We start from the raw sequence: 18241 nt of genomic DNA on the forward strand, positions 1-18241 counted from the left end.
GCTCCGAGTCAAAATGTAGATGAAGAGAAACAGGTTAATTTCAGTTTAAAAAAAAAAAAAAAAGCAAACCAGAAACAAGCCTAAGCTCAGGCCAAGCATTCATAACTAGTAAGTCGCCATGATTTGGGAGCTGGTTGGTGACACAAAAGAAAGCCTGCTACACTTAGGCATCTACAGAGGGTCTCTCAAAACACTCAGCTGATGGATCTAAAAAAACTACCTTGAAAGTAGAAATGTCTCCTCCAAAAGATTGAAGGAAACAGTATTCACACAGTCAGAATGACTGCCTGTTTTAAGAGCTAGAGTAGAAAATCTCAAAATAAACAAATAAAAATTTTAATTTTTAAAAAGGAAGAGGAGAGCCAGGCATTGGTGGTGCACACCTTTAATCCCAGCACTCGGGAGGCAGAGGCAGGAGGAACTCTGTGAGTTCAAGGCCAGCCTGGTCTATAGAGAGAGTTGCAGGACAACTTCCAAAACAATACAGAGAAACCCTGTCTCGCAAAAAAAAAAAAAAGGGAGAGGAGGAGGAGGAAGAAACATACCCAGTAAGGTGAAATTTGCACTGTCTGGCATTCAAAACCTACCAGCCATGCAAACAAACAAAAAAACAATGTATAATGAGGAAAAAATATTTCAGATATGACTCAATTGGTAGGTAACTTCCACATGTTTGAGAATATAGTAGATATGAGAAAAAAAAACCAAGTACCAAAACTAAACTTCACAGATGAAGACTACAATGCGTAGGATTAAAAAAAAAACCCATAGATGAGAAAAAGACATTATAAAAAAGATATTGGTGTACTTGAAGACACAGCAATAGAAACCATACAAAATGAAACAAAAAAGACCAAAAATTAAGAGGGGTGGGGGACTCAGTAAGTTGTAGAACAATTTCAAACAGTCAAATGAACAGTCTGTAGGGAAAATAAAAATATACATAATTAAAGAAATAATATATAACTTTTTCTAAATTTGCAAGTTTTAAAACCACAGAATCTTAACAAATCCCAAACACAAGACACACAATTCTGCACACACACACACACACACACACACACACACACACACACACACACACACACACCCTAAAAATGATCAAACTGCTTAACAGTATGCCAACAGAGGTACATCATAGGGAAAAAAATGACAGCAGTCTTCTCATCAGATGCAAGCTAAAATGAAACTTATGTTTACTATTCTGAAAATGAAAATGTAAGACTAGAATCTGCATCCACCATAAACAACTTTGTAAACAAAGACAAGGCAAAATGAGGTCTTTATCCAGATGTTTAAAACAAAAAAATTCATCAATGGCCAAACTACAAGAATAATTTTTACAAGTCCTTGAAGCCAAAGGAAGTGACAATAGATATAAATACAAAAATGGATCTAAGCTTCAGTGGTGATTCAGCTGTTAAAGCACTGGCTGCTCTTGCACAGGAGCTGGATTTGTTTGCCAGCACCCACATGGAGGCTCACAACCACCTGGAACTCCTGTCCCATAATATCTGATGCCCTCTTCTGTCAAACATAGAAGGTTGGGCTTGGTTATGAACACCTTTGACCCCAGCACTTGGCAGGCAAAAGCATGTGGAACACTGTGTACATAGCAGGCTCCAAGCCATCCAAGGCTACATAGTGATACTACATAACTGATTAAATAAAAAATAATTGTGAGATTTATAATATGTATAGAAAGTAAAATGTAAAATAAAAGAGAACTAAAATAAATACTAAATAAATAACACAAGAGCCAAATGAGGGAAAATATTAATTACATTTTTGTCCTATCTTTAAAATTATATATGAGATGGCATCATATCACATGAACAACTGGAATTAGAGATATTTTTTAAATATCAACACAACCATTAAAATCACATATCCAAAAATGTGTTACAAACAATGTGGCAGTGAAAAAAGGTTAAATGTAGTCATAAAATTTTTCAGTTCAAAAGGAGGCAGCAAATGAAGAAAAGGATAGCACAACCCAGACATAATCACTGCAGCATGGGCAGCATCCATGATAAAACAGACTACCAGACTAGATAAAGAAGCAGCTCTTCAATACATGCTGTGTATATGCTTTTAAGAAAAATAGGGAAAATAGATACATTCTAAGTAAAATAGAAAAACACAAAAATATGCTAACACTAAGCATAAGAAACCTTAAATAACTATGAAGTTCACAAGGACAGGGGTATTGACTGATGATCTAGGGACCAGTAAGATGGCTCAGTGGGTAAAGGTGCTTACCACTGATGTGAGTTCAATCTCTGGAACCCACAGGGAAAAGAGAACCTAACCCAACAAGTTCTGACCTCCATACACATGCACACACACCCATAAATGAATAAATGTTATAGTTCTTCCTTAAAGAACAGCCATGCCAAACATTTAAGTCATCATAAGAGAACTTCAAACACATAAAACAAAAGCTAACAGAAATTCAAAAAAAAATAGACATATAAAATTAAGGTTGGAGGTTCTAACCTTTTCCTACTAATAATTGTTTTTTTAAAATTAAATTTACATAAAATCAGAAAAACAGACATGAACACTCACTACTACCAGTTTTATCCAACAGAAACAGTTACCAAAACAGGGCATAATGGGTCATTAAACAAGTCTCAATATGTTTAATCAGATCCAAACAGCACAAGGTATAATCTGACTACAAAAGAATTTGGATCAGCAACAGAAAACATCTTAAAGCTCACCAAACAAATTAATATATCTCACTAATTCAGGATGCAAAGCAAAATGAAAACAAGTTAGAAAATATTTAACTAGGTTAAAAAGAAAGGCAAACAAAAAAATTCATGTGTAGCAAATACAGTACTTAGACAAACACTCTACCACTGTGCTAAATCCCCAGTTACCAAATTAGATTTTGAAAGCATATATTTTAAAGTGAACAAGTCCACAAAGCAATCTGGATACATAAAAGCTTCCTGCAACTTGGTAATAGCTTGGTTAAATAACTTAGCAACTTTTAAAATAATACATCTTAATACTCACGTTGTCATGAGAAAGAGTAAATAATAAACATCAAAAGCAATTATTGTAGAAATACTGGGCATTTTTACACAGCTTGGCAAATTATCAAGTACCTGCTGGTTATTAATTTTCAAACATATGGGAGCACTGTGGTAATATACATTAAATTGATTCTCTCATAAACATGTTAGAATAGAAAAATGAATTATTAATTTCCTCTATAATAGATTATTTAACTCATTCATGTTTTGGCAATGTACAATATAAACAGTATTTCTACAGAAACTAATTAGAAACTTAGGCAAAACAAGCTTTATTTACATGCACATGAAATTTAAGCTACAGTTGCTTTTATAGCCCTATTGTATACAGTGTAATCCTTACAACTATATAAGTGGCTAAGTTCCTGTGAGTCAAATACTCTCACTGGAAGTCCTTACATTAACAATCGAAACTTGAATTTACAAAATATGGGTATCTCAAATCACCTAGATAACAACTGAAAAATTAGTTGTTTTCAATCCATTAAACTTTCTCAAATTCACAAAATACATGACTATTTTTATCATTACACATAATAAAGGTATTATTAAAATTATTTTAAATACTAAGATTTTAATGCATTCGATTTGTAGTCAGTTGTTTTAATTTGTAAATCAATAGCTTCTTAGTCTTCTAAAATCTTAGCTGCATTTTTACAGCAACACAAGCAAGACATTGGGGCTTTTTTATTTACATAAATGTTCTAATTACCCACCTGATTAAAGTAGTATCTACTCTGAAAATCATTATTTATATAGTAGCAATTAGTCATGAAGTACTAAAGTACCTGAATTAACATTAAATACCATAAATAAAATATAGTTTACTCTTATTTAATAATCTGACATGGAAATCTACATGAAACAAGGTCATATGCTAAAGCAGTGAATAGATTTCCATGCCATAATCACACTTCCAAAAAAATGCAAAGCAGCTGGCTATACGTTACACCTCTCTGAGTAAAATCTACAGATCTATCACACACTTAATAGAAAATATTATAGTTCCATGATTTAGTAGAAAAAAAATATACTGCTCATATTTACAAAAGTAATATCAGGTACTACAGTGCTTGAATGTTTTTCCTGAAATATGGTGATTGTATTGTCTTAGTGTCTATCTGAGGAATCAGCAAAGTATATGAGTACTTGCTAAAGTGCTCTCCTCTTTCCCTACTATATATAAATCTGGAGCCATTCTAAGAATTGAATATAAAAAGATAATGCTACACTGTAGACTACAGAATGCTACAAAGTTTTATTGCCATTTAAACAAAGAAGCCATAACAGTTAAATGAGCTCAAGAAATAGGTTTTGGTATCACAAGGTGCCAGCTGTAAAGAGTTATAGCTAATTGAATATGGAACTCCTGCTTAATCAGATAACTGCTCTGCTATTTCCAAATGAAATGCCATTTCCATACTGTCTGAAAATGGCCCATTTTATTGGTAACCAGAGAAAACAGTATAAACTGTAAATAACATTAAGTGCTCTGTTTACCCATTCCTGGAACTGAAGTAGCAGGGGATCCAAGGCGCCTGGGTAAGGCTGGAGCAATAGTCCTCTCTGGAGGTCCCCCAGGAGCTGAAGCGTCCTTTGATGGCCCAGGAGATGCTGGAACTTGTGGAGGAGGGCCCTGGTTAGAGCTTGCTGGTACTGGCGAAAGGTTTCTTTGCGCTGCAGTTCGCTGACGAATCTCTGAGAATAATAAACATAATCTAGACTTAATGTCTAATATACCATATTAGCTACAACCATAAATGACGTTTGCTAAAATTTTGTAGCACCAAAAGGCACTGTATCTAACCACTTAATAATGTGAATTCTACATAATACCAAAACTAGAGAACTCTTTTTATAAATCCATAATTCATCTGTACATATTTATACAACAAAATTAGCGAGGTGGTGGTAGCGCACACCTTTAGTCCCAAGCACTTGGGAGACAGTGCTGGATCTCTGTGAATTCAAGGTCACTCTGATCTACAGAGTGAGTTCCAGGACAGCCAGGACTGTTATGCAGAGAAACTCTTTCTTGAAAAACCAAAAGCAAAACAAAACAACCAAAAAAAAATTGATTTGTTCATTTATTGGCATTTTAAAAGTAAATTCAATATAATAAAATCGCCATCCAGGTATGGGTCACATCTTTTTATAATAAGCCTCCCTAAATATGACCTAACTATGATACAAAAAAGAAAACATCAGAATTAGTGAAAATTTCAAACAGTAGATTTGCTTTTCAATACTAAAAATAATAATTTTAATCAGGAAATATATACATGTATATTCTGGAATAATAAAATAATTTAAGTAGTCATAAAAATGCTATTTAAAAATTATGCTTTGCTATTTAGGTACCTATTCCTTCATACTATGATTACCTTTTGGGCACATTTATTTGTACCAATACATTCAGAGAAGGAAAACTTCCATTGTGTATACATAGTATTTTGTCATAAATAAACCTTTGCTTTCAGTTTTAGAAATCACAGAATTATAGAGGAGGATTGGGCAAATGCACTAAATTTAAGCTGCTGCCTGGTTTTGTAGTTTTATTGGATGACAGTCTCTCTCTTGTTTACATATTATCTACAGTTGCATTCAAACAGTTGCAAAAGGGACCATATGGTTCTCAATGCTATTTACTAACTGGCTATACAGACTATTTCATGATCCTTACTAAATGACAAATAAAATTCTAACTTCCCCTTTTACACCTTAGCATTAGATGTCAAATAAAAAGACCCTTTGTAACTTTTTTAATTCAATATATCACATTAAACTATAAGTCTAAATTACTGGGCCGAAACTAAAGAAATCATATAGTCATTGGTCTAAACTGTAAAAGTGCATGAAACACTTTGGATATGTATTCCATCTAATAGTGCAAAAAAATGCTAGAATACATATATGAAACTCCCTAGGTAACTGAAGAGGACCTGTAACTCCATCTCCCTGTAATGAATTAGAGGCATGAAGCATCAGGCCCAGGACTTCACATATGCTAAGCAGACACTACAAACTGAGCTATGTACTCCACCCTTAAAGTAAACTCTTGACAGGAGGATAACTTAACATTTTTATTAGTAAGCAATCAACAAAATAATAAAATACAGATATTAATTCATACACTAAACATTTCACAAGTTAGTTCTGAATTTCTTTAGTGAAAATCTATGTAAAATAATTCATATCTGTAACTTTCTGTTAATAATTCTTGAGCTGAATACTCTATAATGAAAATAACTATAACTTAATTTTATTCTTCAAAATTCACCTAGGAATTTCCAATAGTGATTTGAAAATCAACTCCTTGTTCAATAAAGCTATAGACTATCCATCAAAATATCTCCTTAGCAATACTGGAAAGACAGTGCAACCACATAGTTGCTTGCGGATTCTCACATAGAAAGGGCACCATGTCTTAGAAACTATACTACCAGACATTATTCCTATAATGTCTCTCAAGAGTCTTAATAGATAATCTAGATGATTTATTGACTCTTCCTACCACACCCTGCTTTTCAAATATAATCAACATCAAACCTTATCAATCTACTTTCTCTAGCTAATTCAATAGTTCTCAATCTTCCTAATGCTGGACCCTTTAATACAGTGCCTCTTCTTGTGGTGACCCCCCAACCATAAAATTTCCATTGCTACTTCATAACTGTAATTTTGCTATGCTATAAATCATAATGTAAATATCTGATATAAAACCCCGTGAATGGGTCGTTAAACCCTCCCAAAGGGGTCAGGACCCATAGGTTGAGAACCGCTGCTCTAGTTGCTTCTTTTTCATTTATGTTACCATAACTTTGTATGATTTGTGTGCTCCTCTCATATCTATACCAGATTATATTCTAAATTTAGATATCTCAGCTTTGTTCTCTGTTCTATCCAATCTCCAAGCTTAAAAAAAAAAAAAACTCCTAGCGAGGAATAAGGGGAACACTCATCCATGCTGATTAAGACTGCAACCTGGTACAGTCACTATGGAAACCAATGTCGCAAGGTTCCTAAGGAATCAATCTACCTCAAGATCCAGCTATACCACTTTTGGGCACATACCCAAAGGACACATCATCCTACCAAAGAGACAGTTGCTCAACCATGTTCATTGCTATTCTATACATTAATAGTTAAAAATTGGAAACAATATGGAATGCTACTCAGATTTTTTAAAAAGTAAAATGGTAAAATACCCAGGTAAATGGGTGGAACTAGAAAAAAAAAATCATCCTGAGTTAGGTAACCCAAGAAAGACAAAGATGGTATGTATTCTCTTATGTGTGTATATTAGCTGTTAAGTCAATAATAACCAAGATATAATCTGTAGAACCACAGAGGTTAGGTATAGAGTAAGGACTAGGAGGGACTAGATACATCTCCCTAGGAAAGGGAAATAGAAAGTTAATAGGTGCGATGGGGAGGAAGAACAATGGGAACAGGAGGATCAAGTAAGGAGAGGGAAGAAATATATGAAAGTAATCTTAATTAAATCACCAAATAATGGGGGAAATCAAACCCCAACTGGACATCTCTTGTCACCAATGAAGCCTCCAGTACTAGAAATGGATTAGATTTAAGTTGAGTTGTTGGCCATAGGGGTCCTATACGAACCCCCAAACAACCTAGTCTGTTGCCAACACTATAGGTTGCTCTCCACAAACTGATGGCAAGGCCCTATTGTTGAAAACAAGACCTACACAACTCACTGAATATGGAGAAGTCTGGCTGGTGGCTCCATAGGACTTTACCTCTACCTGCTATTTTATTATCTTTGATACAGGAAGGTACTCTGCATTCTACCAAAACAGAAACATAAACACTAGCCCAGCTTACAAACCCTTGGATCTACAACACTGTCCTACAATGCTAATACAATGATGGAACAAAGTTTCTGGGAATAATCAACCAATATCTGATTTGTCTTAAGGCCCATGCCACAAGATGAAACTCATACCCAACACTGCTTGGGTGACCAAGAACCAAGGGGAAAACCAAATACTATTGTTTTACTAAAAGAACATGACAATAAAATTACTCCTAACAAACATTCTGCTATACTCATAGATCAGTGCCTTGATCAGTCATCATCAGAGAGGCTTCGTCCTGTAGTAGATGGAAACAAATACAAAGGCTCACACACAGATAATATACAGTGTAAAAAGGACTGGAAACATCCCTAAATGGGATCTCTCCATCAAATTCCTCCCCTTAGGGATCAGGAAACTCAAAGAAAAGGAGGGGGATACAGTATAAGAGTCAGAGGGATGGAGGATACTAAGAAAATAAGGTCCTCTAAATCAACAAGACCGATGCACATGTGAACTCAGAGAATGAGGCAGCATGTACAGGATCTGCAGAAGTCTATACCAGATGGAGACCTAGAGCTGAAAGAAGTAGACACATGCCACCACCCCTAATCCAGAAGCTATTTCCAAATGACAACCACTTGCATATATCTGTATCTATGCCTGTAACCATGGAGTGAACAAGAAAACACATAACCACAGTTTGAAATTCATGATTATTTTAATTATATGTATCCTTGAGGGTATCTTGCATTTCTACATTTCTCAAACCTATATTCTCTCTTAAAGAATTATTTCATATCTGTTCTTCAAAACCCAACTATATCTCCCCCAGATATAAAAATAAGATATAGAAGCCAAGCATGGCGGTATATGCCTATATTCCCAAAGTATGAATCAAGAAGATTCCCCTGAGTTCAAAACCAGCCTAGGCTACAGTGTGAGACCTTCCTTACCTTAATACAATCAAAAGACAATTCCTACTCCCCATCTGTATCTACCTTTGTCTCTAGAGCAGAACTATCATCAACTCTTATCAAAAGCCAACCTTTCTACTTATAAACTAAGATCACATCTCCTCTTGCCTATCCATGGACAATACTCAACTGTCTTCTTTCTCTATATTGTCATCACTTATTTTAATGTCTCCTCAGCAATTTCTCTTAGCACGCAAACATGTTACTGTTTATTTGATGTAGTATGCTAGGCTGTTTACTCAAAATGCTTCCCTCTCTCCTGCCATACATTTCTATACTATTTTACTCAAAGGAGTTGTCTCTTTCCATTGTCTACAACTTCTCCACTCCGACCCTTTATGATTTTGCTTTTTCCCTATCCCTCTATCAAAATGTTCTTTTCAAAGTTACAAAGAACCTCAACACTGACATCTAATACAAATGGCCAGTTTTCAACCCTAAACTGCAGTATTTATCACAAATGATCACCTGCCTAGAAACATCCTCTTCACTTACAGTCTGGGTTCCAAACTCTCCTGGGTTTTCTGTTTCAACACTAGATTTGGACTTAAAGAAAATCTTAACAAGGAGATCTTCCCTAGCAATTCTGCTTACTAAAAATACACTCTGTCGCCGGGTGTTGGTGGCGCATGCCTTTAATCCCAGCACTCGGGAGGCAGAGACAGGCAGATCTCTGTGAGTTCAAGACCAGCCTGGTCTACAAGAGCTAGTTCCAGGACAGCCTGCAAAACCACAGAGAAACTGTCTCAAAAAACAAAAAACAAACAAACAAACAAAAAAACAACTACAATCTGTCCTCCCTGTAGGCACTTCCTATTCATCATCTTTTATTTTACTCTACCTAATTCTAATTTATTGTCTACTTCTTTACAACTTGGAAAACAAAAAGACTTTGTTATTTTGTTCACTATTGTATACCTAAAACCTCTTGTAGCAAACAGACACTCAGTAAACACTTGTTGAAAGAAAAGAAGGCATTAATACATATGCTGGATAGTTTTGTCAACTTAACACAAGCTAAAGTCATTTTAGAGGAAGAAACCTTAATTGAAAAAATGCCTCCATACAATCAGGTTATAAACAGACCTGTACGGGATTTTCTTAATTGGTGATCAATGGAAGACCCAGCCCATTGTAGGTGGTTCTACCCCTGGGCTGGTGGTCCTGAGTTCTATAAAAAAGCAGTCTGAACAAGCCATGAGGGGCAAGACAGAAACAGCACCCCTCCATGGTCTCTGCATCAACTCCTGACACCAGGTTCTGGCCCTGTTGGAGCTCCTGTCCTAAATTCCTTTGATGATAGAGATGTGGAACTGTAAGCCAAATAAAAACAAACCCTTTCCTCTCCAATGTACTTTTGGTCATGCTATTTCATCTTAGCAATAGTAACCCTAAGATAGTACATTAGAATTAAATATAGTCCTGAATTTCAAGATCTTGAAAATGAAAAAGTTTAGTCCTTGAAAAATTTAGTTCTGTATAATTAAAATCTTCAGCGAAATTTAATTTCCAGCATTCCCAAATATTTAACATTTCTATGTAATATAGAGGGTACTCAGAAGTTTATACTGTGTCAAATTTCATTTTTTTTTATTTCTGTCCAAGTTTTACTGCTTTTTAATATAATGAGACAAAAATATTTCCATCTTCTAGTCCATGATAATACAAGTATCTAAGCAGCAAATGATTCTATTCAATGTATATGCGCACAGATCCCTACTTTATATGCTTATTCCTCCATATCAAATGATAACCAATTATTTTTAAGATTAAATACTCTAAAAATTCCTTACCAAAAGGAATATGTTAGGGAAACATCTTTCAAAGTCATCAAAATTAAAGAAAAATCCAAAAACCATTTCAATTAAAAGCAGTCTAGGAAATAAAGACAACTAAACATAACATAGAACTCAAAGGGTATCATAGAACATATAAGGGTAAAGAATAGCCTTCGGTTAACAATATGTATATATCTCATGGTTACAAACATACCTTCTTGTTATAACAGGAGAAACTTGATACAAAACAAACAGGAACTCTACAATGTTATTTATCTACAAACCAAAGTTGCTTAAAAAAAGAAAAAAACAACTGAAATCTACTTGGAACTGAAAGAGAATGTCAGGGAAGATGGGTTAATCATCCAGTAAGCATGGTATTTCTTTGAACATAAGCCCTAGGCAAATCAAACAATATTATCCTCAAAATTAGTCTAAGCACAGTAAACATTAGACTGATTAGTCTAAGCACAGTAAACATCATTAACAATTCAAGTTACTCAAAATAAAGGTATTTATTATACATGCATCAGTTTTTGCAGTTCACCAATTTGCAAGAGAGCTAGCAAAATAGACACTCCAATTTAAAATCCTTTTGGAGAGCAGATCTTTTCAAGGGCCATATATGAATGCAATATATGTATTTAGTGCTTTACCTCACTTTTTGTTAGCCAAAAATCAAACTAAAAAGTAAGAGAAGGCAAGAAGGAAGAGAGGAAGGAAAAAGAGGATTGAGGGAGAAAAATCTAGTATGCAAGTGCAGCAAAAACTAAAGATTTCAAACTAACAGAGACTGAGAACTAACACTAGCATACAATCCACAGCTCTGTGGCCGTCACCATAAAAACAATAGGAGCTAGAAAGGTGGCATACCCCTGCAGTCCCAGCACTCAGGACTCTGTGGCCGTCACCATAAACACAGGAGCTAGAAAGGTGGCATACCCCTGCAGTCCCAGCACTCAGGACTCTGTGGCCGTCACCATAAAAACAACAGGAGCTAGAAAGGTGGCATACCCCTGTAGTCCCAGCACTCAGGACTCTGTGGCCTTCACCATAAAAACAACAGGAGCTAGAAAGGTGGCATACCCCTGCAGTCCCAGCACTCAGGGCTCTGTGGCCGTCACCATAAAAACAACAGGAGCTAGAAAGGTGGCATACCCCTGTAGTCCCAGCACTCAGGACTCTGTGGCAGTCCTCCCGCCACAGTCCCAGATCAGTCTGGGCTACAGAGTGAATCCCTGTGTCCAGTAAACAAACAAATACATGAATCTAAAAGATTAAGCATAACTAAAATGTAATTCTGAAAGGGTAGAACAAAATTATAACATAATTTAGAATTTTTCTGTTTTTTTATTTATTTTAGAAGCACTCTTATTTACATATCCATCCCCCCCATCCTCCCATGCTTCCCACCGACACCACAACCCACCCCAGACCCACTCCCCAGGGATAGTGAGGCCCTCCATGGGAATTTTTTAAATGTTAAGAAAAAAATCAAGGGTTGGAGAGATGGCTCAGACGTTAAGAGCACTGACTGCTCTTCCAGAGGTCCTGAGTTCAATTCCCAGCAACCACATGGTGGCTCACAACCATCTGTAATGAAATCTGGTGCCCTCTTCTGGTATGTGAAGACATACATGGAGGCAGGATGTTGTATTCATAATAAATAAATAAATCTTTAAGAAAAAAATCAAAACAGCAATTACATGCCAAACAAGTAAGATATCCTAGAAAGAAATTTTTTGTTTACGTTTTAAGCTTTTGAGGGAGATGGCACTGGGGAAATGGCTCAATCATAAAATGTTTGTCATGCAAGTAGCAGGACCTGAGTTCAATCCTCAGAACCCACAAAAATGAAAGCCCAGACATGAATTTTCCCCCTTGTAATTCCAGTGCTGGGGAAGCAGAGACAGGTAGTCTCGAGGTTGCTAGCCTGACAACTTAGTCTACTTAGAGAGCTCCAGGGAAGTGAGAGACCCTGACTCAAAAGAAAAACAAAAGGTAAACAACACCTGTAGTGACAGCTTGAGGGAGTCCCTGGGCCTCCACACATTTGAATACACATGAATGTACACACAAGAGGTCACACAATACACACCAACATACATCTTTTTCAAGTTAAAAATGATAGCCTCATCTCCTTATTCTCCAAGGTATCTGCCTGTAAATATTCATACATTCTAAATGCCTTTACTAACTTGAGAGAGAGGAATGCGTGCCTGTATGCCATGGTGTATACGTGGAGGTCAAATCAAAGGACACCCTGCAGGAGTCAGTTCTCTCTCTCCACATGTGGATCCTGGGGGTAGAACTCAGGTCATCACACTTGGCAGCAAATGTGTACCCACAGAGTCATCTTACCTGCTCCTTAAATGCGTTTTCTAAATGACTGATTACAATATAGCTAAATATTAATTCTCTCTTATAACGATATTCGATACTATATAAGGAAAACAATATATTTATTTACCAGAGAGAGAGAGGGAGAGAGTCGCACAGACCAGGAGTTAGAAACGTGGCTGGCTTCCAGGAGAAAAAGGGAAGCCCCTTTACCTTTCACTTCCTTTTATATCTACCTTGACCACGCCCTGTTGGGCGGATAGCTTTATGGGGTCCACTCCTACATTCTCTAAGACTACCCAAAAGCAGTACAAGTATCTAAAACAAATGAAATCAGCAGTAACTTTTCTAGAATTATTGTATGTTGTCAGAAGAATTTATTTTATTTGGGTCTCAAAAGTTTCTAAGAAATGTTTAAATTCTTAAAATAACTTACTTTAAATACTAAAATACCTAGGAAACTAACAGCCACAGTTTTATGTAAAATACCACACTCACACTAAAAATCATATTGTAATACTGTTATTACTTATCCATAGAATTTCTTACACATTGTTAAATAATTCCTACAGTCAAACCATTAGCCATATCTATCATACCAATTTTCCTGTATGTGGAGAGAACACATAAAATCCACTCTTTGCAAATTTCAAATAACCAATACAGCATTACTAACTATAGTCGGTACTGTACACTAGCAGTCTAGGTGTTATATTCATCTATATAACTGAAACTCTATTCTTTAACCAGTATTTCCCTATTTGTCCCATCACTTCTCTGTATCTGGAAACAAAAATTTTACTTTCTGTTTCTATGAATTCAGTATTTCGTAATTAGTACTTCTCGTATATATACAAAAGTGTTTTACATATAACAAAACTTTTCTATGATTGCTAAACAAATGTTTAAACTATAGAAAAACTTAACACTAATTATGAATATGGAAATTTCACTAGAAACAAATATATGTAATTTATTTTAATATGTGAACTTTTACTTTTACCAAAAAAGCAGTAAAAAGAAATGAACTCCAACCCAAATCCTAGTTATAAAGACTGAATGAATTCTTCCCACACAGCAATACCAATTAGAAGACCTAAAAAACGTGACTCGTTTAATCTTCATGGTCCTTGTAAATATTTATAAGATTTATAAGATTCCTTTCTCAAAGTTATAAATGGTTTTGTAACTTTAAAACCAGCTTTAATCCTGTAAGGACTAGAGTTATAGTTTTCTATGTATTTTATATTCTTCAATGACACAAATCTTAAAAATTTATCAGATTCTAGTGAAAAAATACAAAAATTAAAAACTAATGCAAACTCAAAATATCTTCACATTCCTCTTTAGGAGATATTCCATATAATCATTTAAAACAGCTTCTGGGAGCTGGTGAAGTGGTTCAGTAGGTAAAAGCACTTCCCCCAGAAGCCTGAAATCCTGAGTTCAATCCCTGTAACCCACATAAAAGAGGAAGACTGAGTCCACTCGACAATTACTCTCTGACCTCCACATGTAAGCCCTGACACACATGCCCCCACACACCAACGTCATACACACAATAACAGTAAACTAAATTTAAATAATTCACAATTAAAATAAAATTACTTGCGGTTTGATAAGATAATGGTGATGATGGCATGGTAGGAAGCACAACTCCGAACATGGGTTGTTATAAGAAATGCTTCTTTCTGTATATTCCCATATAAACTATGCAAAGAATTCATAGATACTCAACTGTCTTCCTCATTTTAAATTACTTTACTTTTTATTAAGTAACTGCGTTATTTTAAAACAAACTTTAACCCTCACAAAAATCTTCGTTCTCCAGAAGGAAATCATAAAAATGAAAAGATATTAATAACAGATATTCCAAAGATTATTATCTGTAAGGGAAAAGACTGCTAACATACAGACAAAATTAATTAAATTTCAAGCTTCAATCCAATTATATACTTTAATCTCAATAAACATTCAGTATTCAGACTTATCAACATATTTTCATAAAATACAAACAAAATAAATTTATTGTTATTTACCCTAAGTCATGTGTCAGATTACCAAGTATAAATGAACATAAAAGCATTTAACTTTTTGCACACCACCAACACACACTTGTGAACTCACTTGTATAAATATGGATCTTTCCAACAGCAGCAGCAGTTTCTACAAAGTTATTTACCTTGTCCTGGTTTTGCAGTTACAGCTGCTCCAGCAGATGGCGGCTCAAACTCCTGTCAATTACAATAAAGCTTAAATTATACAGTCCCTAATACAATGTATAAATTGTAATGAAAAAACAGTAGTGTCACAGTTTACCTTTGCTTTCTTTGAGTCTGGATCAAACCTTTCAAGAATTAGCTTAGCTGTCTTATAAGTTTCTTTTTCCATGACTTCTTCAAGCTACAAACAAAAATTTCCATAAATTGTTGTATTTTGAAACATATACTACTTATTTTTATAAATCTTATTCAAAAGTTATTAAACTTTCAATCTTTGAATTAAGAAAAATAAAGCCATCCCTCTCCCTTTGCACTTATATTCATCAAATGAATCTAAGTAGAAAGATTATCTACAATCAAATACTTAAAATCCATGCTTTTAAAATAGTTTCTAACCTCTAATACATTGCTTGTATTTTAGCAGCTTTACTGCAAGGAAATACCAAATATCGCTAATTGTTTACATATAATGAGGAGAATAATTACATGCACCAACTTCAATAATGGAATGTGCAAAAATCTATCAGCCATCATTATTGGAAGTTATTAGACATGACAAGCAAATGACAGGCAATTCCTCAGATTTATTTCCTCATAGCACTTAATGCTATTAATTTAAGAAGGTCGTTAGCCAACAGCTATACAAAATAAAATCTCTGTGCCAATTAACTGCTGTCAGCATCGATTTTAGATTATTTATTAGCAGAAGCAATTAGCTTGCTGCAAATGCAGTGGAAACTCACTAACTGGGAGAACAGCCATGGAATTTGCTCAAGTGACTCAAAAAACTAACACCCTCCCACTCCTGTTTTTTTTACTTAGATTCAAACAGCCTTAGAAGAAAAAACTAAACACAGGATTTAAGTAAAATTTTTACTGAGATTTATGCTCACACTAGCGACTGTAATACTTCATTGCTATAGTGCTTTATTTACAATGCTCTCAAGTCACTTTATAACCTAATACAGGGGTTCGATTTTAAAAGTAATAACTAGTAAAATATTTCAGCAGAAAAAGTTGAAATGTAGTACAAGAAACTCAGTTATGACAAATAACTCATGTTGAACATAAAATGATTTTGGAAAAAATGGAACAGAACCTTTTCCTTCTCAATGGCCAATGACCACTTATACTCATTATATGTCATGTTATTTAAAAAGCTACCCAGACCACATTTACTCAGATAAAAGTAGAAACACACCTCCCCCTCCACCCTTCGCCTGCCCTCTGCTTGAGGTGAGTGTGGGCTCTGCTCGGGGGCCCCAACTACACCACCACCCCCCATTAGCTCTTCCTGGGCCTGCTCCTCTCCTAGAGTGGACCCGCCTAGGCAGGAAAGACAACCCTGAGTCTGGCCACACCTCACTCTTGGTTCCCACTCTGTCCTCTGCTCTCTGCTTGAGTGACGAGAATACCAGGAAAGGAAAGGCCAGATCATTCAGAGTTGCAGACACTTGCAGTCTTGGCCCAAATATGCCACCAGGAGAGGAGAGGAGACGGAGAGGCCCCACCTGTACCCATTCGAGGAAGGGATGGGAAGAAGACAGTATAAGAACACACTCAGCAATAGAAAGACCAATATGACACCACCAGAATCTAGGGACTCCACACCAGCAAGACCTGAAAAGCGCAACACAGATGAAGCAGAAGAGAATGACCTTAAAACCCATTTTATGAATATGATAGAGACCCTTAAAGAGGAAACGAGAAAATCACTTAAAGAAATAGAAGAAAAAAAAGCAAACAAATACATGATATGGAGAAAAAGACAAACCAAAAAATTCAAGATATAGACATATCTCTTAAAGAACCTAAAGAAAGCAAAGAAAAAGCAACAAGTGAAGAAAACAATTCAAACAGTTCAAGGCCTGAAAGCTGACATAGAAACAATAAAGAAAACAAAGAATGAGGGGATGTTGGAAATAAAAAAGATGGGTAAACAATCAGCAACTACAGATGTAAGTATAACCAATGGAATACAAGGAAGAGAGAATCTCAGACACTGAAGACTCACTAGAGGATATACAGTCATCGACCAAAGAAAATCTCAAGTCCATCAAATCCCTAACACAAAATATCCAGGAAATATGGGATAATAGGTATAGAAGACGGTGAAGAAATGCAGCTCAAAGGTACAAAAAACATATTCAACAAAATCATAGAAGAAAACTTCCCCAACCTAAAGAAGCGCATGCCTATGAAAGAAGAAGATATTTACAGAACACCAAATGGACTGGATCACAAAATGAGGGCCCCTCGCCACATAATAATCAAAACACCAAACTCACAGAATAAAGAAAAGATATTAAGAGATCACCAAAAGAAAAAAGGTCAAGTAACATATAAAAGCAGACCTATCTGAATTACACCAAACTTCTAAATGGTAACTTTGAAAGCCAGAAGGTCCTGGGCAGATATTCTACAAACACTAAAGGAACATGGATGCCAGCCCAGACTACTATATCCAGCAAAGCTTTCAATCACTATAGATGGAGAAAACAAGATATTCCATGACAAAACCATATATAAACAATACATATCCACAAATCCAGCCCTACAGAAAGTACTGGAAGAAAAACTCCAACCCAATGAAGACAACTATACTCACAACAACATAGGCAATAGATAATCCCACTTTACCAAACACCAAAAGAAAAAAACAGGGGGGACATACACACACACAATAACATCACCACCAACAAATCCAAAACAAACAAGAATCAGCAATGGTCATTATTATCCCTCAATGTCAATGATCTTAACTTGCCTATAAAAAGACACAGGCTAACAGAATGGATACAAAGACAGATTCCATTCCTTCTGCTACATGAAATGTTATCTCATAGTAAAGGGATGGGAAAAGATTTTCTAATCAAATAGACCCAAGAAACAAGCTGGTATAGCAATCCTAATATCTAACAAATTAGACTTCAAACTGAAATCAATCAAAAGAGATGAAGAAAGAGATTTCCTAGTCATCACAGGAAAAGTCCATCAAGATGAAGTCTCAATTCTGAACATCTATGCCCCAAATACAAAGGCACCCATATTCATAAA

At 35.5% G+C, this 18241-nt stretch overlaps 1 protein-coding gene across 3 annotated transcripts in view; it reads right to left on the reverse strand.

The window, feature by feature from the left end:
- The window catches only part of Lnpk (lunapark, ER junction formation factor), a 65525-nt gene that overhangs the window by 18572 nt on the left and 28712 nt on the right, over positions 1–18241 (reverse strand). For all 3 annotated transcript variants that reach the window (XM_040745610.1, XM_005065144.4, XM_040745611.1), the window contains exons 7-9: positions 15282–15365; positions 15145–15196; positions 4548–4745 (exon numbers count right to left, since the gene is read on the reverse strand). In XM_040745610.1, the coding sequence (XP_040601544.1) occupies positions 4548–4745; positions 15145–15196; positions 15282–15365 (334 nt within the window). The remainder of the gene's footprint in view (positions 1–4547; positions 4746–15144; positions 15197–15281; positions 15366–18241) is intronic.

This window comes from Mesocricetus auratus, unplaced genomic scaffold (assembly GCF_017639785.1).
Source record: "Mesocricetus auratus isolate SY011 unplaced genomic scaffold, BCM_Maur_2.0 Super-Scaffold_100004, whole genome shotgun sequence".
NCBI classification, from domain to species: domain Eukaryota; kingdom Metazoa; phylum Chordata; class Mammalia; order Rodentia; family Cricetidae; genus Mesocricetus; species Mesocricetus auratus.